Source organism: Dendrobium catenatum, unplaced genomic scaffold (assembly GCF_001605985.2).
Source record: "Dendrobium catenatum unplaced genomic scaffold, ASM160598v2 fragScaff_scaffold_1088, whole genome shotgun sequence".
Lineage (NCBI taxonomy): Eukaryota > Viridiplantae > Streptophyta > Magnoliopsida > Asparagales > Orchidaceae > Dendrobium > Dendrobium catenatum.
In genome coordinates, this window is record NW_021319550.1 from 274688 (window position 1) to 299626 (window position 24939).

General features: G+C 34.6%; 1 protein-coding gene across 1 annotated transcript in view; it reads right to left on the minus strand.

The window, feature by feature from the left end:
* Positions 1 to 24939, minus strand: part of LOC110099888 (protein BTR1) — a 39590-nt gene continuing 14651 nt past the window's right edge. The window contains exons 4-8 of the mRNA XM_020827193.2: positions 16500 to 16693; positions 10712 to 10827; positions 1540 to 1671; positions 611 to 672; positions 1 to 412 (exon numbers count right to left, since the gene is read on the minus strand). Coding sequence (XP_020682852.1) covers positions 325 to 412; positions 611 to 672; positions 1540 to 1671; positions 10712 to 10827; positions 16500 to 16693 — 592 coding nt within the window. The 3' untranslated portion in view covers positions 1 to 324. The remainder of the gene's footprint in view (positions 413 to 610; positions 673 to 1539; positions 1672 to 10711; positions 10828 to 16499; positions 16694 to 24939) is intronic.

Here is a 24939-nt window from a genome sequence, read left to right on the forward strand (position 1 = left end):
TAAAAAGGTCAAATTCAACTACGAAATGTGAAGAGGATCACAAATTTGAATTTAAGAACTTGAAATTCGTATTAATCCAACGGTACGAAAAGCCTTGCTAACTCACTGATCAAAAAACAAAATTACTACAAAAGGACAAACTCAGCAATATATTTCCACCCAATGTGCTAGTCTTTTTCTCATCTGACAGAAATTTCCTCAAAATCTCATTAAATCAAGCGTGAGAAACTTCCCAAAAGCTGGTACTGAATTAATGTTAATTGGCGCAAGATGCATCTCCCATGAGGGCAGAAGCTTAGTGGAATGGGAATCAAACCGTAAATATCACCTCTCAGTATTAGCAGAAACCCTCTGCATTATCAAAGCCTGAGCTGTACGAATTGCTTCAGGAGCTCCCGTAATCGTTACTTTCCTGTAAGGATATAGGCATAAGAGAAACTATCAGAAGTTTATAGTAAATGAATGCTCTGCTGAAATTTAGCATCCAGAAAAACTTTTTTTTTTTCCTTTGGGGGACGTTTAGGAGATTCAAGCCCGAATGAGATGGGAGGAATTTCTTCCATCGACCACTCGGCCGCAAACCCGATCTCGTCCAAAAAAAGTGTTATACCTATCAGAAGTGCCTGACATGAAATCTCCTCTATCTGAAATTTTGATCTTGGCACCACTAATCTGCAGAAAAAGGCAGTTCAGCGATGCTTATTTAAGATTCAAACCGTTTAGTATCATCCAAATAATTTCCTGCAACTAAGACTTTTAAGGAAATGTAGAAGATAACAAAGGAATTCATCAATGAAAGATTATTGATATTTCTTACAGCTGTTAAGCAAGTACAAAAGAAATAACACCCATTTGCAATGTAAGTGAACAATAAACATAAACATCAGTTTTCACATTAACAGTGAGAACTTAAATTCATGGTTATTCAAAGAAACCTCTAAAATCCCTCTGTTATGATCCTCGAAAGCAATCAGCTAAATACATCCCATTGAGAGCAGTGGAGGAGCCCAAAAAGATTCATTAATCAGGACATATAAATTAAGTTTATTATTTGGAATGAATATAAATTGTTTTTTACCACTAAAAATATCAAAAAACAAAAATTTATTAATATATATCTATCATATATAAGGAAATTAGAAATTTAGAAAGAGGCACAAGCTTCCTGCTGTATCCCTGCTTTGATCAAGAGAACATTTTAAGGAATTTCATGTGATTAATAAAGGATATACATTCTATTACTTTAATGTGTCATTTACATTCGGCCCTTATTGTGTACTCTGGCAGATTATATTTAATAAAGCATTTTTCAACAGAAGGATTACAAGAATTTTAACTATCTTGTTCAACAAAATATCCACTACAAGGAAAGAATAAACAGAGAATCAACTCAAACAATGCATACTCCTTGAGGAAGAACTCTATATTGTAAAACAACTAGAATATTTAAAGATTTTTTATTCCAGAAAAATGCCTAGCCTGCTTAAGTGAGTCTAAGCCTTTCATCATCTAAGGGCAACTAATAACTATATTCCAAACCTGAGTAATTTCCATAATGTTTCTGCCCCCACGACCAACTACGGCTCCAATATGTTCATCTGCAACGCCGAAAGTCACTGGACTGCCTTGAGCATCAGTGGGCCCTGCAGGTGACCTGGCCGAAGTTGCACCCTGTAGGTAAAGTTAAAAAGAATCACAAAGGGTAACTTAATTAAAAATATAATTTAAGTCTCAATAAACTGATATTAACATCCGAATTGATCAGGGTAACAGCATAGCATGTCACAGGTCTTTTCTTAAAAAAATATATGTCATAATTGATTTTGATGATTTATCTAATGTTAATATGAAGAAGACAACAAAAATAGCTGTAGGAGAAGCTTATCAAGATGTCAATGAAAAAATAAAACAATAAATTATTACAATGTCTTATTAAACAAACGTAATGACTAAAGCTCTTATAACTAGAAAGACAAGAATACCACTAGTACGTCCAGTTGATAATAAAATAAATGAAATATTTTACAAGGATCGATTGAATTCAAATAGCCACGGAGCATAATTTTTTTTCTTGTGGAGCACAAATTATAATCTTTATTTTCCAAAAGAAGAAAATGAATCACATGAATTCAAATATACCTCACACATAAACAACTCAGTTCTTATCTCATTATAAAAAAAAATTATTTTATATCATTTATCTTCAAATGAAGATGAATGTTCTTCAAAACTCAGAGCACAATTTCAAAAAATAAAATAAAATAAAATCAATCTACTATTTTAACACTAAGGGGCAACTTGGATTTAGATAAGATTTAACTTGAGTAGGATTTAGTAAATCCTATAAATCCGAATTTACTAAATCCCAATTGTGTTAAATCCTAAAAACTGTGGCATTATAGAGGTTAAATCCGATTAAATCTTAATGAATTATTTGGATACTTATTTCAGGATTTAAAGTAGTTAGCTAAAATAATTTTTTTTTATTATTGATAATAAAATTAAGATATATTACATAACAACAATGAATATCTCATCATACTCAGTATTTATTAATATCTCAACTAATTATTGATTAATTAAGTATTAAATTAATAAATATAAATTATAATTTAAAATTTTCATTAATCTTAAGTACATTAATTAAATTACACTTATTATATATTTATTAATCCTCTATATTTCTTTCATATCCTTCCATGCCTACTCTATAATTTCTCTTCTCTTTTGTTTTTGTCTATGTTTTTCCTAATCAAATTTTACATTAATTTTGATTAAATTCAATAATTATACTTTTTATATATTAATACCATAATTAATTACACATTAAAATAATGAAATACTAAAGATGAGAAACATAACAAAAGCTGATAGGAGCCAAAATGGACTCTATAAAGGTGTCAACGATATTCTTCTCTACCATTGCCTGTCTATTTCTATAATTCATCTTCCCTTCAGTCTATGGTTTGCTTTTCCTCATCCCCATGTCTTCGTTGCCACTTGGCTTCACGTGCTTCGGTGTAGAGTTTGAAAGAGTCGCTAAAGAAAGATGTTTTGACCACTTCGACAACATCGTTCCTATAAGATTGCAAGTCATGATCGGAACTCGCCACAAAGGTACTAATCTTTCACCCCCTTTCGCATGCTTCTTCAACTTCAAACCGGAAAGGACTCACAGGCGACACATCAATTTCATGCCGGCAATCCATCAAGGGGATTGCTGCTGGTGAGGGAGATAGAGGCAAGTGTCGGATAGTTCTTTTGGATTCAATCGGGGGACTATAACTAAAGAATTAGGTTCTTTTTATATATGTAAACTTTGCAAAACAGTTCTATCTGTAGTTTGTAAAAATAATTCAATTGCTAGGTCAGTGGGGGCTTGTGTCCCCAATACCCTCACTATAGCTCCATCCTTACATCCAAAAATGTTAATCAACCATAGTGAGTGGGATTATGGGCCTGATATCATACTTAATTGTGAGTACCACACAACAACAACAAGCCTTTATACCACTATATGGGGTCGGCTACATAAATCCTTTTTCTCAATTATGTCCTGTTAAGGGTCAAATTTTCATCTAAATCTAATAAAGAATGCCATCTAATATTTCTAACCAAGATTTTTTAGGTCTACCTCTACCTTTTTTAATATAAGTCAAATCTAATACATCTACATTCCTAACAGGGTCATCGGAAGGCCGTCATTTTAAGTGACCAAACTATCTAAGGCGACTCTCTCTAATCTTATCTTCGACTGAAGCTTCTCCAACCTTTTCACGTATATGCTCATTTTGTATCCTTCCTTTAAGAGTAAAGCCACTCATCCACCTAATCATCCTCATCTCTACAACACTTAACTTAATATTATGCTTCTCTTTTAATGGCCAACATTCTGCACCATAAAGCATTGCAAGTCTCACTATCATCTTATAGAATTTTCTATCACATAATAAGCTCGATGCATTCCTCCACTTCAACCATCTAACTTGAATTCTACTAATCATATCCTCATTTATTTCACCGTCACTTTGAAAAATAGACCAAAGATATCTAAAATGTGTGCTCTTATTAATTACTTGATCGCCCAAAATCACAATCCCTTCACTACATATATTACTAAAATTACACTCCATATATTCAATTTTAGATCTACTCAAACAAAAGCCTTTACAGTCTAAGGGCTGCACGAATCACAAACTCCATGAAAATGAGAAGGATTATCAGAGTCATTCACCAAAAAAAGATGTTGCTTTGATAGAATTGCAATAGAAGATTGGTTATTGTAGGACCCCAGCCTGAGCTTAGGTGATTGGGTCAAGAGCAATAAAGGGAACATTGCTTTTTAGTACAAACAACCTAATCTTTTAGCTTCGTTGAGAGGTCAAGTTCATTTAAATGGAGGAAAAAGGACAAAGGAAACCATAAGCTACATGAAAATGAGAAGGATTATCAGCCAACCCCCATCACAGTTTTTTGTTAAGTAAAAAGGATATTATTTCACAAGACCATCATTAGTATTTCCCCTTATATATTCAGCCATATTCCATCATGCATTTGTGGGATCCAAAAATTCACACCCCGGCCTCTCCGTGGCTCCTTTTTCTTTTTCAGGACGTCGAGGAGAGTTTCAACAATTAAGTTCTGAGGCAATCTTTCAAAAGGCGAATTGGGTTTTGAATAAGATATTACCTAGATATTTAGCACTCATTTTGCGAGAACTTCTTGATCTGAGTTCAAGTTTCCTATAAGTGCAAGCCCCTATAGTTAAATACCTCTCCCGGTAACAAGAGAGAACTTTCGATTAAGGCTAGTTGTCAAACAGATACATAGTATCTATCATATGGTAGTAACACGTTTTAGCATTTAAATTTTAATATTTAAAATTAGAAATTTGCCGCCACGTATTTAAAGCGGATGGTGGGGGGAGTGATGATAGAACCGATCAAGAACACATGATTTCGTGGTCCCGAGCCATCATGATTCCTGGTCTACTTAGTGAGAGGAGGTATTCGATCAGAAGGATCCTTCTCAACAGCCATGGGTTGCTTCGTCCAAGGGTATCTTGTGGATCTAGGGTGAATATTTGTCTAAGGGGTCAAATTTGAATCCACCTTATCTAACAGAATGCTTTGTGCCCTATCGGTCATATCCTATTGATTCATATCTCAAGGATTTGATGTCATTGGGAATTATACGGGCTCTAACTATAACCATAATTTAATGATGTCATTTGACATCAAAATCACCTAATCAGTGAGTCCTGGTCATAGTTGTTTACATGTGGTGTCATTTGGCGACGAAACCACCGGTTAGATAACATGTGCCACGTCTTTGCTGGCAAGAGACGAATTGAGAATGAATCCTGGTGATATCCTTGACCAAACATTTGCTCTTTGTGAGTTGAAGTGTATTTTCAAACCTGTTCAACTCGATGGACAATTGCGAAGGGTGCATGAATTTTGTTTTAAACATTTTGATGTTTTTATTTCAATTTTAAATATTGACATCGTTCATAAATACATTGAAGTTAATTAAATGTATTTTATGGGAATTTGGAGGCATTTTAAATGTTTGGGGTCCCCTCCTGTTGAGATTTTTTGTTAACACGACAGTCATCAAGGTATTTATCGGCAATTTTATTTTATTGGTTGAACCTTGATAACTCTGTCAACTTATCGATAGAGGATGGAGTTCATTGGCTTTATGCTTTTATTAGTGAATTTTCTTTGTTATAGACTTTGAATGTCTAATATGAACGTATAAAACAAATATCCCAGTTGATGTCACGATCGTATATTTATTTGATAGTTCAAACCGTGTTGACTCCTATCTATTTATATAGAAAGATCGAGCCTAATCTTAAATTCATTTCTTAACCTGCAAAGCATCCTGATGAGTCACGTATGTGCATACATCACGTTAGTTGGGGTCCATATGAGTATATACTTTTGTACGCATTTTGTAAGATGTGTTTGTAAGACAGTTATATGTATGTAGTGCAATATGTGTATATGACACATTTGTATATTCACACACAATTATACTTTCATATACTTGTTATCATACTCACACGTATATTTGTATATGAACATGTATATGTGTATGTTAATACATGTATTTGCATATTGCTTGTATTTGACATGTTGCATGTTAGCTTGACGCAGTAGTAGATGATTTGCATGCATAAAATGTTTGCATGATGATACAATGCTTTTGTATAGTGCATGATATATTTGCATATCACCCTAGCGCGCTGCTGCACTGTACATTCTACACGTTATGCAATGTACTTCCATAATGCATTTTGTATGTTGTAATGTATATATGCATGATGCATTTTGCATGTTAATGCAATGTGTTTCCAGAGCGTGGTGCATTTTGTATATCAGATGATGTATTTGCATTATGCCCATGCATATTGCAAATATAAGCATGCTAGGAATGTATCGGTAAGCATTTTGATGCATACTGGGAGGGGTGCTTTAGGTAGACTGTCATGCACTAACAAATCTCCTGCTATGGATCGTAGGCATTTGCATTTATTACTGCCTTTTTTTTATTTGTTAGTGGATAGCATGTCGTATACATGACAAGTCTCCTATAATGACTCTTAGGTGTCCGCATTTATTGAAGTTCTTTTGTATTTGCTCGTAGACGGTATGTTGTGTATGTGACAAATTTTCTACAACGGCTCACAGGTACTTGCATTTGTTGCAAGCTCCTGGTTTTCTCAAGTGGATAACACATTGTGTGCATAATTGCGTCCATAGAGGATTTGTCATGCTTGCAACGTATTTACCATCGCTGCTTGCAGGTAGACAAGTGTATTCATTTGCAAACTATCAGATGTTGAGTATAAGGAGGTTGTTACACTCGTTGCTTGTTTGCAATCATTATTCACAAGCATATTAGTTCACTTGTCTACCAGTTAACTGATATTAATTGCAAGTGGATTATTTCCACCATAACTTTCTTCCATGTGTTTCCAGTTGAGTTGCATTCCTTGCGCATGATCGCGAGTAAATTGTCATATTGATTGCCTGTCTCTTGCTGCCATTTATGGATGGATCATCGTGTGCATTATAGACCATTTGTTGTTTGATATATTTATTTGTAGTTAAATGATATTAATTGCATTTAAGCTGCATTTGCTTCAAACTTTTCAAACACATCTTGGTTAGCAATTCATTGCATAATAATCGTCGTCGCTTGTAATCAGGCGAACATGTTTGTTTGTGTGTTGATATCGAATGCAAGGTTGAGTTACATTCATCAACAATCTCTTCATGCATGTTGGATAGCAAGCTGCTACATTCCTTGCACATCATTTTTCAGGGTTCGTAGGAGATCCATCATATTCATAGTATATTAATTGTTGTTGTCCGCAAATGGGCTGTACAAGATGTCATTGACAGCAAACAAGCTAATGTATTCCTTTCCAAGCCGTCTTGATGTTGAGTGTAAGGATATCGCCTTGTTTGTTGCATGACTCTCATGCTTTGCTCACGAACGTGCTATTGCATTCGTCGCAGTCTTCTTGAGTGTGTTTGTAGGATAGTTGTCAGTGTACTTCACATCCTCTATTGTTACCCGCATGCGGGCTACATTAAGTGCAAATCTTCTGACGTTGCTTGTGAGTGCTTGTACTCACCACAAAAGTGCTGCTTTTCTTAGCGGATAGCCCGTCGCATTTGGTGTAGCTCCCTTATTTGTGTTGGCGAGGAATCCTTCATACACTTCGCATATAGATCGTCATCATTTGCAGGGGTTTGGTGTATTTATTTGCAGTTAAGTGGCATTGACTGTGTGTGAGCTTTTATGTTTTCTTCAAGAACACACCATAACGTTCATTGAATCACCTTACCTCCCATTATCATCTGCAAGCGAGGTTGTGTGCTCATTACAAATCTCCTTCATCGCACAAATGAAGTTTTGTATTTATGCAAGTATTATACTCTTGTTCAAAGTTATATGCAGGTTGTTGTACTTATTTGTATATTTCTGTTCTTTGCATGGCCACGAGTCTCTCGCTTGTTCATTTGTATCCATTTGAATGATCCTTATCTTTAATTAGCATTTGATTTTTCAATTTGATTGTGTTTGTTAATTTAAAGCATGGTTCCATATTTATTAATTCAAGTTTTGTTCCCTATATTTTTACTTTAAGTCCAGGTCCTTTGTTCACAAAATGTCGGCAACCTCCCAACGTCTCCCTCATTTAAGGGAATGGGCATTTTCACAATGCTACAAAGAGCATGTATGGTAGGTTTTAGGAGACACTGCTACGAAAAGAATGTACGGGTCTTCAAGGTACCTGTTTGAAAATGTAGTTTTTCCCCGCAAGCATGATGGCGCATACACGGATCTTAGAGTTGTCCCCACCTCGCTACGAAGAGCTTTTACAAGACCTACCCGCCTCGCCACAAGCACTGCACCGAGCTCCCTCCCACCATGCTACGAAGAGCATGTATGGGTGATCCCCTGAAAGCGGGAATTTTGTTGTTTTTTTGGGTTTTGAGAACGTTTATACCTACGAGAGTGATCGAAGGTGATGTGTCGACGATGATGATGATGATCATGCACAAAATAAGTTCTTTTTTCTTTCTTTTTTTTTAACTTTAATTTTTTCTCTCTTTTTTTGTTACAAAATAATAATAATAATAATAAATACTAATAATATTATTATAAACTTAAAGAGAGAGAGAGAGAGAGATGGCTGTGAGAGAAGAGATGGAGTTCGACACAGAAAGGAGGGCGGATGGGTTTGCAAATGACTATGAGAGTGGGAGATTAGGCAAGGGTTGGCTTGCAATGTTGCTCGTCAGCTGATTGGCTTGTGTGCTGATCAGATGTAAGTGGAATAAGAAGTTAAAGCTGAGAGGGGTCAGCTACAGAGGGTTGGAGGTTAGATCAGCGAGATTGGATGCAGGAGGAGATGCAATTGTGTGTAGCTTGCGTGTAGGTTCTTGTTGTAGCACATTCCTAGGTCCACAAGGTTGTGCTCAAAGAATAAGACAAGATCCAGTGTATCTTATTTGGACTGGAATCTCTAATTTAAGATCAATTCATTTAACCCCGCAGGGAGAAGTGCTAGTTGAAAGAATGTGGTGACATAGGCATTCACAATTTAAGTGTTTACGGATATTCCTTTTGAAACCCTTGCTATGTAGTCAAATTTATTAACAAATCCAAAAGTTGATCATCAATTTGGAGAGCTATTTGCGAAGTTTCTCATTAAGTACCTACTAAGTTGAATTTGCTAGTTGGTGTTAGCCAGTCCGTGCAACAGCATCTGTTCCTCGGATCTCATTATTGATGAGTTACTGGCCTAGGTGACCTTCGGTAAAAGTTTGCTAGGTGAACTTCGTTAAAAGTTTGCACTATCTTGTTGGACAACCCTAGTCACCGCTGCACTTAGTAACAGGAGATGAAGGATGGGTATGATTTAGTGGGAGATTTTGGTTTCGTTTGGGACGGCTTTCTTTTTGCTTTTTAAAGCAGCTTACTAGTAGAAAAAATTAATTTTTGTACTAAAAAGCTATTTTAAGAAGTAGTAAGAAAATCGTCCCAAACGAAGTCTTCAACTATCAACAATTGGATGTGCTGCAGATCGCTGCTCTCCATCTGTGGTTAGGGGTCTGGCTGCAAAAGCAGCACGGATTTGTGGTCAACTTGTCATAAATACCCTTGCTAAAAACCAATTTTTATGGCGTGTACATTTTGTTAGGATGGTGATAAAACTTCCCGTAACAATCAAGTGAATATGAGAAAATAAATGCACCAAAGATCACAAACATGACAAGGAAAGAATTCAACACGTCAATGTAACCAGATACCAAACATCATTTATGCTTCACAATTATTAGATTAATCAAATAAGGACATCATAAAAAATAGCATTTGATTTCCTCTGAATAAAATCCATACCGCTTAACCTAAAAACATATATATATATATATATAAGCTCTGACTTTTCAGTCCTAAAACTTTGCCTGAGATAAGATCTTTATATCTAACATCTTCAATGATCAACATCACATCCTAACGACTATGAAAAATGAGCAGAGACATGATAACATAAATGTACCTGTGCTTAGTTAAGTTCCAATAATGCATATTTCACTTCTAACCTTCTCATGTAAAACGAAGACATCAACTCGCTTCCAAGGAATGAGTTTCAAGCACAACTTATGCCAAGTCACGAAAATCAAAAAAGAAAAATAAACAACTGTATTCTTTGACATCCTTGCTAACCATCAATTTCACTGTTTAATACAACTAAATAAATCCCCACCATCTAAATCAGTTTCAAAACTTCTTCAGAATTCTACAAGACAGTCCTGCGAGACAATTTCTACTGTATAATGGAGTTCAAGTCATAGGGAATCTGGAAAGCTGGCAAATTTATTACGAAGATCAACTACTTAAGCCCTAAATCATGATTTGAAAACATCTAGGATTTAAGTTAACTAAACCTTCGGCTTAACAACAGGGCTCAAAGATGATGGATAGGAAGCATGCAAATGTAACTCATTGTGAAGAAGTTCCCAAATGACACAAGTTTAACTTGGAATAGCGGGAAAAATGTTAAATAACTCATCGTCGTTCACGAAAAAATATATATATAAAAGTTCATCGTTATAGAAGAAAGCATATTAGCAACTTAAATCCATGTCTTGTACAAACCACATATGCACTGCATGTATCTAACCTTGGAACTTGCGTGCCTTCCTCCAATGCCATTAGGTCCATAATTAGTTGCATTGTACGCTACAGAAGGTATCATGTAGCCAACACTAGCAGCAGGATAGCCAGAAAAATTCACTCCTAAACGTTCATTTTTAAAGAAAGAAAATTTCAGACAATCCGCCTGAAAAGTTAAAACAAAAAGACTAGCACAAGAATGTGAATCTAGTAAATTTGTTCAAACTCTGTAGCAAACTTCCAACAAATATCTATAATTAGACGAGACAAAAACATCAAAAATTGCATGGTTTCAATTTGAAAAGAAAAAACTAACTAGACTTATCAATCAAAGATAACAGAAAAGGAAAAAATAAAGCATCTTAAATTATCTCTGCTGCTATCTTGAACAGTACAACTTGAATCATGGCATTGCTCCAATATTTTAGCGAATTTAATGCTACAAAACAAGTTTGCATAATTTAGAGCACCGCCAATGACCATACCAGCGAACTAATCTAACGCTACAAACCAAGTTTGCATAATTCGGAGCACCCAAGGTGTCAGATCATCTAACAACCACCTCATCACAATTCCAGAGCCCTCACCTTATTGTATGGAAGCAACTAACCAACTGCAAATTAGGAGTCCAATGGCATTGCTTCAATGAGGGTAATTAAAAAAGTGTATATCTAAAGAGAAGGTAAAATAATTTACATTAGCTATGTATATTGCTTCCCAAAGAAATCTAAATCGTGATTCCTTCAAACACATGGGCCCTTTTTTTTATTAGATGCTTAGATTAAGTGATTCTATGGGAGAAGATGGTCAAAGGGGTTTCGCATCAACAAGGCAATTTGGAGGAAATAGGTGTGCTCTCAGGAGAATCTATGGGGAATGAAATCCACCTATTACTGTATAATTGTGAAGACATCTAGCTGACACTGTCATTCACTGGGTGGCACAAGACCCACTTGAAGTAGCAGAAAAGTTTCTACCAAACGGACAAAATTGATTCCTGCCAAGAAACGGCCATAATGAGATCTTAATACCTGTTTGGTTTTAAAGGAAAAATAGTAATAGAATATTCCATGTCAAATTGCAAGCAGCGGTTTTGGATTGAAATTATTGATATTTGCAATGAATGGACAAGGGTAGCACTCACAATTTAGGAAACTAATACAATAATCAAAGAAAATATTGGTGCCCAGTTGTGAACAGTTAAGAACCTCCCTAATATGCATAGAATCAACCTAGCACGTCAAAAATAAATTTAACTCTACAATAACTGATGTTTTCATTTCCAAGAGTATTGAATTATGCCAAAGCTTCAAGAAATGAGAATCTAGAAGAATAGCCAAAATAATATGATGCAGGACTTAGGGTCTAGAGTTTCCCAATATAAATGTAAGAGGAACACAGAATCACACAAAAACAAGATTTGCAGTTAAATGCCATCAATTTAAACAAATATTATACCTGCTGATGAAAACCAGAATGTATGAGAAATATGCAAGAGAGAATAATTTAATGATCAACCAAACAAAAATCTTTTAGATAAAATGGAAAAAAGGCAATTCAATCAAGACACCCAACATATAAAAAATTCAAATCGCAACAGATTTGATCAAACATGATTAGACTCACAAACCAATAACAAATATGTAGACTAAAAAAAACAAATAAAAATTTCAAGCTTCACCACAGTACAAGAAGATACATTCCCCAAAAAACTGGCAATCAACAATTGCACTACACTAGAAAAAATTACATGCAACTAGTCCAAAATTTTGTGAGAAAAGTAAAAATTTCATTAAGCAATAGTAGCTCTTTTTACAAGTCACGGTGCCTCTATTTATAATCACAAAATCCCTCAAAATAATTATAAATATATCAAACTACGTCAGCAACCTAGAGCATCGAAAGTCTGCAGCATCGGTACACAATTCATGACTCCAACTATAGTAAAAATCATAAGCCATGTTGGGAAGGAACCAAAATCTAAATCACAAGATTGCTCAAAGAGACCAGATTCATAAGAATTGCAAGTAAGACAATAGAAAATTACAAGCCAAAAGCATCCTAAACGAGTTTTGCATCAAGTCAAAATTAGCAAACAATAGAAGGAAATCATAAATACGAGACCAAAAAGGATTAAAAATCATGTTTTGATAAAAATCATCTAAATTAGCAATCCAATGCTTATCCAATTTCATTCAACTTACATAAGGTTATTATTATGTTGTTCAGCATCAAGTTGTTGACAGATGATGCAACTTTAAGTTCTGCTACCAAATCTGACTCAAGATGTCTTAAAGTTTTGGGTTTCCTAATGCAAAATCTAGGATAAGAGCACAACACGCACTTAAAATCAAGATTTCTTTTTCACTGGCCATCACTTCAAGGAAGTATTCATCCATTTTGATGAAAAACAAAAAGTATGAGAAACTAGAATGCGTAAGAAACCACATTTACAAAGACTCACATCACAGGAAAAAAATTTAGCTACAATCTACTAGAGCAAAATCAATCATGCTCACAAATCAATCAAAAAAGTGAGTAAATAAAAAGCAATAATTTAAGAAAAAAACAAATAAGAGATCCAGGATTTATACAGATATAATGAGATGGTTGGTTTAAAACTTAAAAAATTAAGTAAAAAAGGGTAAATTAAATCATCCCAAAGTCCTCAATACAAGAGTAGTTCAGAATTGCGAACAAGCACTTAAACGATTCCCTTAGCTCTACTCTCTCACTATTCATGGAATTCTCGCTAAGCCGGTTGTGATTTGCTATTAAATCAACAATAGTATTGTTTTGGATAAATTTTAGTCATCTAAAACCTTCAAAAGAGAAATCCATTGCTATCTTTGGCATTGACACTGCTAGAGAGAGAAAAGAGTGTTGTAAAGTGAGGAGAGAAGTTAGATATAAGCGGAAAACTCAAACATAAAATTTAAAAATTAGAAATATGATTTTCATTGCATAAAATGATCCTATTTATAATGCAAAAAAGGGAATACTTGATAATTTGATACGCCATGGAAGTAAAAACAGTAAATAAAAGAGAAGAACAGCGTAGGAACACAAAGATAGGGCTGGTTTTCATATTTATCCTTCAATAATAAAGCAAGACAATTGATCTACTATTCGAGAGGTAGATTAGTGTTAGGCGTTGAACCGGCCTAGCCGACTCAGGTCTACAGGAGGCGGACAAGCGCCGCCTCCCTTTCTTCTTGTCGCCCAAATTAGTGGGCCCCACTAGGAGAAAATTAAGGAAAGAGGGTATTGGGTGGCTAGGGTGAGAGGGAATTTTTGAAGGAAAAAAAACATAAGACCCAAGATATCAAAATCATTGACTTCTGGGACAAGGGAATGGTATTCTACCGTGCAAGGCTAAATCTCAATTCCTCACTTTCTCTTCCTTACTCTCTTTGGTGCAAAAAGAGAAATAGATATCAAGAGGGCTAAATCTACCATTGGGTTTCAGCATTGATTGTCTCGTCAATTGACAACTTAAGAGCATCAAGCTTGAATGGTAGTAGGGCCTCCTATTAAAACTTTGGCAAATGAAATTCTCCAAGCTCCATCTTCTCAAAACCTTCAAAATTTTAACAATAAAGATTGGTGCCACTTGTATCATGGTTTATTTTTGGGAGGCCACGAATTGCTGAAACGTCCCTTCCAAGACCTCCAATCAGCTTTTAACCCACAAATATTAGTTGTTTATATCAATGCATTGTCAGTTCTTTTCATCATTTTCCCCATAAGCATAAAAGATTACTTGATTTAGTGGATTTTGGATACAAGAGCGATATGGAATAATTAACAAGCCATTATAAGATTGCTTACCCTCCACTATCTCAATATTACTAGATTTCTCCTGAAATGACCAAAATTTGCTACCTAGTCAGCATTTTTAGCCAATTGGAAGCTTCCAAAGTGAAGTTCGGTTACTTAGCAGATTTCCTTGGCCTTATAGGCATTCGGTTATAGCCATAATAGAAGGGGAGGGAGGTCAGAATAGGGTAACAAGTTGTTTTCTTTAGTCTATAAGTTGTCGAGCAAAGCAAAAGAGAGCAGAATGATGGAGAGAGAAGGATAACTTAAATCTAAAATTTCAGAATTTAAAATCATGATTCTCATTGGATCAAATGGTTCTACTTATAATATAAAAAGAGGAATATTGCAAGAATCCATAAAAGAATATCTTCTTAAAACTCAAACTAAAACCAACTCTCCAAGATCATTGGTAACCAACTCTCCCAGATCATTGGTGAGAAAGGTAAAATGCTTTATGGAAAGTAATGGTGAAATAAATGGGGATATTATTAGTAGAATTCAAGTTGGATGGTTGAAGTGGAGGAATGCATCCGGCCACTTGTGTAATAGGAAAGTATCCCATAAATTTCAAAGAAATTTTTATAAGATGGTGGTGAGACTACAATGTTTTATGGCATAGAATATTTGTCATTAAAATAAAAGCATAAACTAAGTTAAGTGTTGCAGGGATGAGGATGCTCAAGTGAATGAGTGGCTTCACTCTTAGATACAGAATACGAAATGGGTATATACATGAAAAGGTTGGAATAGCTCAATAGCAAATAAGATTAGAGAGAGTTGTCAGAGATGATTTGGTTACATAAAACGTGTCGGACTTTTGATGACAATGTTAGGAGAGTAGATGTATGAGATTTGTCCTATGTTAAGAAAGGTAAAGGTAGATTTAAAAAAACTTGATAAGAAAATATTATAAATGAACTTCTTTATTAAATTTAAATTTATTAAATTTAAATGAGAATTTGACTTTTAACCGAACATAATGGAGACAAATGATTTATGTAGCCGACCCCACGTAATGGGATAAAGGCTTGATGTTTATTGTTGTTGTTGTTGCAAGTAAGCAGCTATTTATCATTTTTGTTGCAAGAACTAAATCAATCAATTATCACTGACAAACACATTCATCACTCATTCAAGAACGTTAACAGACAAATCCATTTAAGAACCAAACAACAATCTAGCAGAAATCCAAACTAAAGGCGCAAACAGAAAAACAATGGTGAAACAAAAGTGAACCAACAATAAACCATAGTGAACTGAACCTGACCAACAAGAACCAACGCAGAGAACCAGTGACTAGAAACAAAAAACCAAACTAAAAAGAATAGAACAAGTGACTAGAAACAGAAAACCAAACTAAAGACAACAGAATCCATTTTCCATAGGGAATCATCATAAGCATGTTTTCAATGAACAAAAATTGGAAAATTAAAAAGGAAAATCAGCTAAGGTAAAATCAAAACTCAAAATATCAATTCGCATCATAATGTCTGGATTTCTATAAGTCAACTTTAATATCTAATTATATAAAATAAGAACTTCCATAGTATCAGCAGAAATAAAGCTAGGTTAAAAAACAGAATTACAAAATTTTAAAACATAAAAAGTAGACTCCAATCTGCAAATAGAAAGCAGGATTTCTTAAGAATAAAAAAAAGGATGTGAGCATGATAAGTGCAATTATTCCCTATCTCAGTCAATTTGATTCATCAAGATGACTCACTAAAACTATATTTTGCTACACATCCTTTCCATTATTTGAAGAGAAAAACTAGTTTTCGAGCCAATCTCAACCTAGTCTTGCATAAACTATTAAATAAAAAAATTAAGAATCAATAACTAGATGAAAAGCATATCATAAATTGCATTGTAAGGTTAAAAAATATATGCATATCGGGGAATAAATTTAATTTAAAATGAGGAAAATTCTATAGATCATATAGTATATCTAATGTTAAATTATCCACAAGTACCTCCATATGGAAATGGTGAGTTCAATGATTGTGGGTAATGAGCATCTTCTGCTAACTTTGACATTATTAGATAGATTGCTCGCATTTGTTCCTCCAAAGATCCAGTCACAGTAACTAGCCTATCAGTGAACCCAGCATAATTATTATCTTGAGGTGATATCTTGATATCAGCCTGGGATTCTTCGATAAATGACCTGAATAAGTTTAGGTTATTAGTATTAAAAGAAAAGGAAATGGTCATAAGGTAAGGTACTTGGTGTATAAACAGGAAGACACAAGCATTAAATGAAAAAAGAGTGATGCGTTAATCATTCCAAGGAATGTATAATTAGAAGACCGCAGAGTTGCACATTCATCACCAAAAGCTATTCCAGTTGACCAAAATTTCTCCCAACCATAACGAGTTTGATTCATGAACTTTATTTTGCATTTCAGCAAATAGATAATAAAATCACCAATAACATGAGCCCCAAGATACTATTCTGCATCTCTTAACTTAACTGAGAACATGCTGTTTGTGACGCTGCATTACAGTTTGTCGGCTTAATCCACATATCAAGGCTTATGCCTCCTAGACGTACAAGGCAAAAGGTCTGCATAGTACTGGAAAATTTTCCCCATCTTAAACTCAGAAATCTTGGCAGAATCACAATTTACTCTCTGTTCTAAGATATTGGTGTAAGCTAACCTTTACCAAAGGGGGACAAATAAAGGTGTTGAATCTGTTACATGGAGAAGTTAATTAGCTGAAAGGTCTGGCCTCTGTTCTCTTTCATGTGGATAAGAAAGTCTAAATTGGGGCTGACAGTAGATATGGAAATGTCAAGGTATCCCAACTATTTTTCGCGCTGTTTGGCAGCATATCACAACCCTGCTGAAATTTATTCCTGCTACTATGGCCACAAACAGACCCTCAAAAATGCTCCATTTAACATAAGGAATGCTAACGGATAAAAGATTTCAAGTGAACATTCAACCTTCAAGGAAAATGATTCTGCTATTACAAAGAAGCAACATTTTATGCCTTTGACATACTGCACCAAAAGTTGATTTCATCACAGCATAAAAAGAAATAGCATTCAGGCAACGTTTCGTATACACCCGTGAATCAGGCCAAGTCATCATTAAAACAAGAGTATCATGATGCAAATCAGAAATTATATAATCATCAATAATGTAAGTGAGCTGAATGATGATTTCACTTTTGTAGTTTTTTTCTCAGTTTTAGCTTTCCTTTTAAATATTCCTATGATATGAGAATGGAATGTATTGCTGAATTTTCAAGTTTTCTCTAAACTACTCTCAATATTGGATTACCTTGATTTCTACATCGGACTAATTACCATTCACCCGCAATCAAAGGTCTGCTCCTTATGTCACTCATCCCTAGCTCATATGAGGCCCGTGTGGATTACATTGTGGAATCTTCTTGCGACTGCTGCATGCAAAGAAATAGTTCATGAAGAGGAACGGGCTTGTGACTTGCAGCTCCTTGCAGGGATGACTCGCATTCTACAACTATTACTGAGTTGTGTTTGTCCTGTTTCTATAATTCCATGGGGGAGTTATCTAGTTTCTAGTGCATAACCAGCAGATCCCTATGGCTACTTCGAGATAAAGTTGACGGCTTATCATCTCTTTTTTTTATTGTAAATTTAGGGACATTTTATGATTATAAACATGGGGTCTAAGGGAAGTAAAAAACATTCAACTCTAAGTCTATTTTAATTCAATAAATTCTAAAAGGATATAATATCATATAGCCTTCTCCTAGTGCAAGTGGAACACGAACATATACAGGGAAAGTGATCTCGAGTTACAAGCGGGAAGCTTAATTTTATTATTTGGTGATCTTTTACCTTTCCTATATCTACTCCTAACTTTATGGTTATTGGTTTGCACATAGGATTGAGTTTTGTCAATTTTGGTACAATCTGATTTTCAATTGCATCGTGATTTCAATAAAACATATGGCTTTCAAGCTTACAAATTTTTGTATTATTACTAAATTACAATGTGTGGGACTTTTCATATTGTTTTCATTTAAGGGAATGAATAATTGTCTAAATTAAGGGTGTGTGAATGGTTAATTTTATTCGTGTTCATGATTCAATGGATTCAATCATAAATTGGTGTTGGGAGACCCTAATCCTAAGAAATCCAATGTAATTTTGGTATAAAAATCCTACGGTTGTCATAGCATTCTTTAAACATGTAATAGAATATATAGGTCAATTAAAAAACACAATAAAATATACAATTTAAATGAATTCAACATAATTATTACAAGTTTCAGAATTACATTCTGACATTCGATGGGAAACATAATCTTGAGAACTTTGTGGATTTTATTTCGAAAAACAGTATTTCTAATTCCCAAATAGGTTGAATTTGCTAAAACAAATTAGCTGAACAAGCTCAATAATCTCAGCGTAATGTTGCAAGTAAGAAAAAATCAATGTTAGTTTATAAGAAACATAAACTTAACAAACATTATTTGTTATTCAGTGATCATAGTGACCAGCAGTACAATCAATTTATAAACTTTAAACAATGTGACAATGATGTATTTGGATAATTTGATGAATTTAATAATCTTGTCGCCAAATATTCTGTCTGTGGATTATTTTTTTATGATTGTTTATTTCAACAAGGTATCAAATAAGAAATTAAGTGTTACAACTCTCCAAAAAATTGAAAAGAGATCTTGTATGGAGCTTTAGAGGTTGAGATACATTATAATCATTTTGTTAGGACTACTGCGCTTGTGTTTAAAAAATAATTAGCATCTTTTTTTTTAAATTCATCAAAGACACACCAACACACGAGAACCATGTATGGGCAAATTCGAATTTAGGAAGTGCGTAATTTATCACAACTAAAATTTAAAAATTGTCTTATTTTTCATTAAAATATACTGAGTGCCCATATGACATCATACTTATATGGATTATTTCATCAACATTAAGAAATATTAATTTTAAGTTGTCTTCATCATCTCCTCCTCTTAGTATTAATTATAGTAGATACATTTGAAAGAATTTAATACTTTAGCATTTATCATTACATGCATGATATCAGATTACACCATCAAATATTCATATCATATATGTATGATTGACATAAGAATATTGGTAGAAAACTTACTTTTACTATGGCAATTAAAGCATGTCGAAGATATGAACATAAGATATATAGAATTCAAGATAGATAAGATAATAAGATAATAGTTCATCAAAGTCATGAAAGATTTCAAACATGAACACTCAATAAATTAATTGTAAGAAAATTGAGACAACACAAAGTCATGCAAAATATTGGCACAAATGCTAAAAAAGTTAAAAATCCCAAAGAAAACATGTATTAGTAGAGTCTTTCATGTATAGGATTGGACTTATATTATAAATCATCATCTCATACATCTAATTCTACTACCTTAGATTCTTCTCAATTTTCACATCTTTCTCCCGAATTGACATGAAACAGTTTTCAAGACATTCATATAAGTATTAAGATATAAGTGATATTAAATGATGAAATTGTCTCTGTTATGGTGAATAACAAAGATGCCTTGGACACTGCTGCAATAGGATAGCATGTGATTCCTCAGAGTTTAATATACATGAAGAATAATAATTGTGCCTATATCTACTTAATCTATATCTGATTGATTAATCTCAATTGAACAACCTGTTAGAGGAAAAAATTTCCAAATAGGACAAAATTGATGGAATTCTCAAAGCATATAGTCGTTAGAAAGACAATGAGTGCATTGAGATGAACAATCACTTAATCGAAAGATACCTTGTGCATTGGTGTGCTAAGCATACAAATGATAACTCGTAGTTTACTTAAGTCATATGTAATTGATGAATATCAATTGAACAATTTGTTGGAGTCCCATTTCTCCAAGCATACTAATATTGATGAAAACCTAGAAGCATATAGTCATCAAAAATACAAGATGCGTAGATTTAGTGAACAAACTATGCAATGAGTTTACTTCATGGGTTACTATTTTTTATGTTTATTTGCCATCTAATCATCGTGTATTCTTTAATTTTTTTATATTTCTATATTTCTCTGGACTCCTTGTAGTGGGTTTACTTGATTCAGTTCCAAATTTCCCTTTCCCCAAGATCTAAGTATTTAGTCCCAACCTCATTTGGCCCTAACTCGTATGAGACTCCCATGGATTCTTTTGTGAGATATGTGGATTAGGGGGTGGGCGAGAGAAATTGCAAGACAATCATCTGACTTTTTTTAAATAATAAATTCAATGAGAATCATGATTATAAATATGAGTATGAGGCATGTTGTGGGCTCTGAAAATTTGCGCCCCGGCCTCTCCACAACACCTTTCTTTTTTATGTTGAGGAGAGTTTTAATGAGTTTAAATTCCGATGTAAATTTTCAGAAGGCATATTGGTTTTAAATAAGACACTACCCAGAAATTTCGCCATCATGTTGCGAAGACTTCATGATATGAGTTATGGTCTCCATTGGCGCAAGCCCTATAGTTAATTACCCCTCCCGATGGCGAGAGAGAACTTTCGATTAAGGCTAGTAGTTGAACATATACATAGTATCCAATGTATAATACCAACATAATTAAATATTGAAATTTGAAATTTTATCACCGTGCACTTAAAGCAGATGGTGGGAGAATAATGATGAACCCGATCAAGATCCCATGATTCCATCGTCCCAGGTCATCATGATCCCTAGTGTACTTAGTCAGAGGAGATAGTCAACCCAACCTAACCGAATGATCCTTATCGGCAGCCATGGGTCACTTTGTCCAAGGATACCTTGCAAACTTGGGATAAATGTGTCTGAGGGGACATATTTGAGTCCATCTTAGCTAACAAAGGGCTTTGTGCCCTATCGGTTATATCCTATTGATTCATTACTCAAGGGTTTAAAGACATTAGGGAATATACGGGCTCTAACCATGACCGTAATTTAGTAGTGTCATTTGGCAATAAAACCACCCGGTGAGAGGGTCTAAATCATAACTGTTTACATGTTGTGTCATTTGGTGGTGAAACCACTAGTTAGAGGACATGTGTCACGTCCTTACTGGCAAGAGATGATTTAAAAATAAATCCTAGTGATATTCTCGACTAGACATTTACTCTTTGTGAGCTGAAGTGACTTTCAAACTTGTCCACCTTAGCAAACAGTTGTGGAGAATGAATGGGTATTATACTTTTAGTAACTGGCAATTCATTTCAGTTTTAAACATTGACATTGTTCATAAATATAAAGTTTTGAATCTTTGATGGGTCTTTGAAAGTTAACCCTTTCAGTTAAGATTTACATTCAACACGATCATCATCGGAGTGACTTTATTGTCACTTTAAATGTTTATATTTGATGAGTATGGGAGGCATTCTAAAAGCTTAGAGTCCCCTCAGGTTGAGATAAGCATTCAACACGGCCATCATTGAAATTTTTTTGAGCAATTTCACTTTATTGGCATAATCTTGTCGACTCTGTCTACTTGCCGACAGAGGATCGGGTGAATGTAGATTTTATACTTTTTATTAATAAATTTTTCTCATAATAGACATTGAAAGCCTAATATGAACGTATAAAACAAAAATTTTGTTTAGTGCTACGACCATGTATTTGTTCGATGATTCAAGCCGTGTCAACTCTATCTATTTGCTGACAGAGAATTGGGCTTAAACTTAAATTTATTTCTTGATCCGTGCAGCAGCATCAGACATCACGTGTGTGCATAAGTCACGCTCATCGGGGCTCATGCGAGTATATGCTTTTGAATGCATTTTGCATGATGTGTTTGTATGGTAAACATACATATGTAGTGGGTATGTATGATATATATGCTTGTGCATATGCACATTTGCACAAGTACGTATATGTTTGCATGTTTACATATGTACTTTCACATTTGTATGCATATGTGTGCATTTGCAGATATATTTGCATGTCAATCAAGTGTGTACAATACATTCATATGTTATTGATGCATTTGTATAATGCATGTGTTCGGGGCACTGACATAGAGTATGATGCACTTTGGCATATTGGACAGCTTGTTTGTGCAAAGCACTTTGCATGTTGTGACGTGTATATGCGTAGTATGATCGTGTGTCAATATAACGCGCCGCCGCAACGTGGCATATTTTGCATATTGAATGATATGCTTGCAAAGCATACACTGCATTCTGCAGTGTGTGTATGCTTTACATACCTTTCAAAAAATTAGGAAAATGCATATGCATGATGTGAATGCATCAGTGCGCATTTCTGTGATGAAATTTAAACTAGAGTGACTGATTTGACTGCGAGGGGTCCCTCTTAGTTAAATTTGACGCTAAGATCACAACAGCGTAGTCCATTTGGCAATCGAATGTCGTTTGACATATTAAATAATGCATTGCGCCCACCAACCATCACTTGAGTCTCGAATTTCAGTCCCTTTACTCGCGTTGATTTGGCAGATGTGTGAAGGTCAACACATGTAAAAAATATATCCTACTATAACTCTTCTTTTAACTCAATAATTTTTTGGCTTTAGATAATTCTTGTTAGTTTTCTCCTAGTTCAAGTGGAGAATTGTAGGAGCGGGACAGGAGAGAAACTTATCTCCTTGTACAAGTATGAGGCATCTTATAATTGTTTGGTGATAATTTGTCTTTTCTATTTTCTATCCCTGATTTCTGGTTATTAATTTTAATGACTGATCGAGGTTTATCAAATTTGTTATAATCTAACTTTCAATTAAAATGTGATTCTCAACCAAAGATATGATTTTCCTACTTCCTAATTTTTCATTTCTAATAGGCAATTACTAAATTATTGTGTGTTGGATTTTTAGCTTTTATTTTCATCTAAAAAATGAGTAGTTGTCAAAATTAAGTGTATGTAAACTGTAAATTTATATGTGAGTGTAATTTTGGGCACCCCTCATAAACATGCATCAGAAAATAATGAAATTTTAAACATCTTACATAATACCATCTGATGTAGAACGAAAAAGGGCTTTGCTAGGGACAAATCTCCTCTCCGAATTTTGAGAACACTTTCAGCTTTTGTTCCCCGAAACCTGAGAGAATTCAGGTTTCTTTCTTAAAAGAGGAGGGAGAACAAGCACCAACTCCTCTTGTAGAACCTAAAAACAGTTTCAGATTCCAAACATCTCTTGCACTTGGAAGAGACAATAAACTCCACGTCTCTTGACCAAAGTCTGAAAATAGCTTCAGATTTTGGGATCCCAAAATCTGAGAAAATTTCATATTTTTCTGGAAGAGGGTGGGAATTGGAGGCAGGAAACTTAGTTGATACTTCCTTTTGAAACAGTTAAGAGTGAGAGAGGATCGGAGAGAGGGTGAACTGAGGCGGCGGGATGTAGAGAGGAGTCAGGGGAATTATTTCCTTGAATCTGTGAAATGAGTTAAGGAAATAAAGTCCAGAGGCTGAAAAATTCCAATGGCACTCTCAGATTTTGGGAAAGCAAAGAATGGCGGGCTGAATTTTGGGAACAGAAATTTGAGCTGGGCCTTGGAAATTCCAGGCAAGTGAAGGGGGAAAGAATTGGAATTTTTTCCATTAGATGGGGTGGTTTTTAGGAAACAAATCCAATTCAATTCTTTAGAGGGGAATCTGTGGGATTTTCTATTCCTAAATCACTGAGTTGATTTGGGAATTAGATTAGGAAATAATTTATTGAAACTTGAATTGCTATTGAAGGGGGGGCTGCAGCTTTTAGAAGGGAAATAGAGATTAAATTCCAACGGGGAGAATATGAGTTGGGAAGGAATTAAATGAGGTGGGGACGTGGGGAGAATATGAGTTGGGAAGGAATTAAATGAGGTGGGGACGTGGGGTGTTCAGCCAAGCAAGAATCAAGGAGCAATTAATGTGGAGATTTAAGGCTCATTGATTTGAATTAAAGTTAGATTAAAATAAAAACTTTCCCAAAAAACAGGAGAATTATTTTAGGAAATAATTTTGAAATTCAAATTCAACGAAATTTGAATTTCCGGAATTATCCCTTAATCAATTCATACCCAAAGAGGAGATTTATGAGATGGTAGAGGGCTCAATTAAACTCAATTTGAATTTGAAATTCAAATTGAGTTAATTAAGAAATTTTTCTAAAATAGACTATTTAAATTAGGAAAGATTTTGAAAATTCGCAACGATAAATTTTGAATTTCAAAACTTTCCCACATTCAATTTAATCTAAAATAGGAAATAAAATTGGATGGGGGAAAAGGAGGGGAGTGGTTGGCGGCTAGGACGATGAGGGGGCCGACGGTTGTGGTCTTGGCCGGTGGCCAATTGGGGACGGATGGAGGTGGCCGAGGCTATGGGGAATTTTTAGTAGAGCTTGGTGTATGGAGGAAGTTGGGGGAAATTTGGTGGAGTTGGATGTGACGAGGACGAATGATGGAAGGTGGCGAGG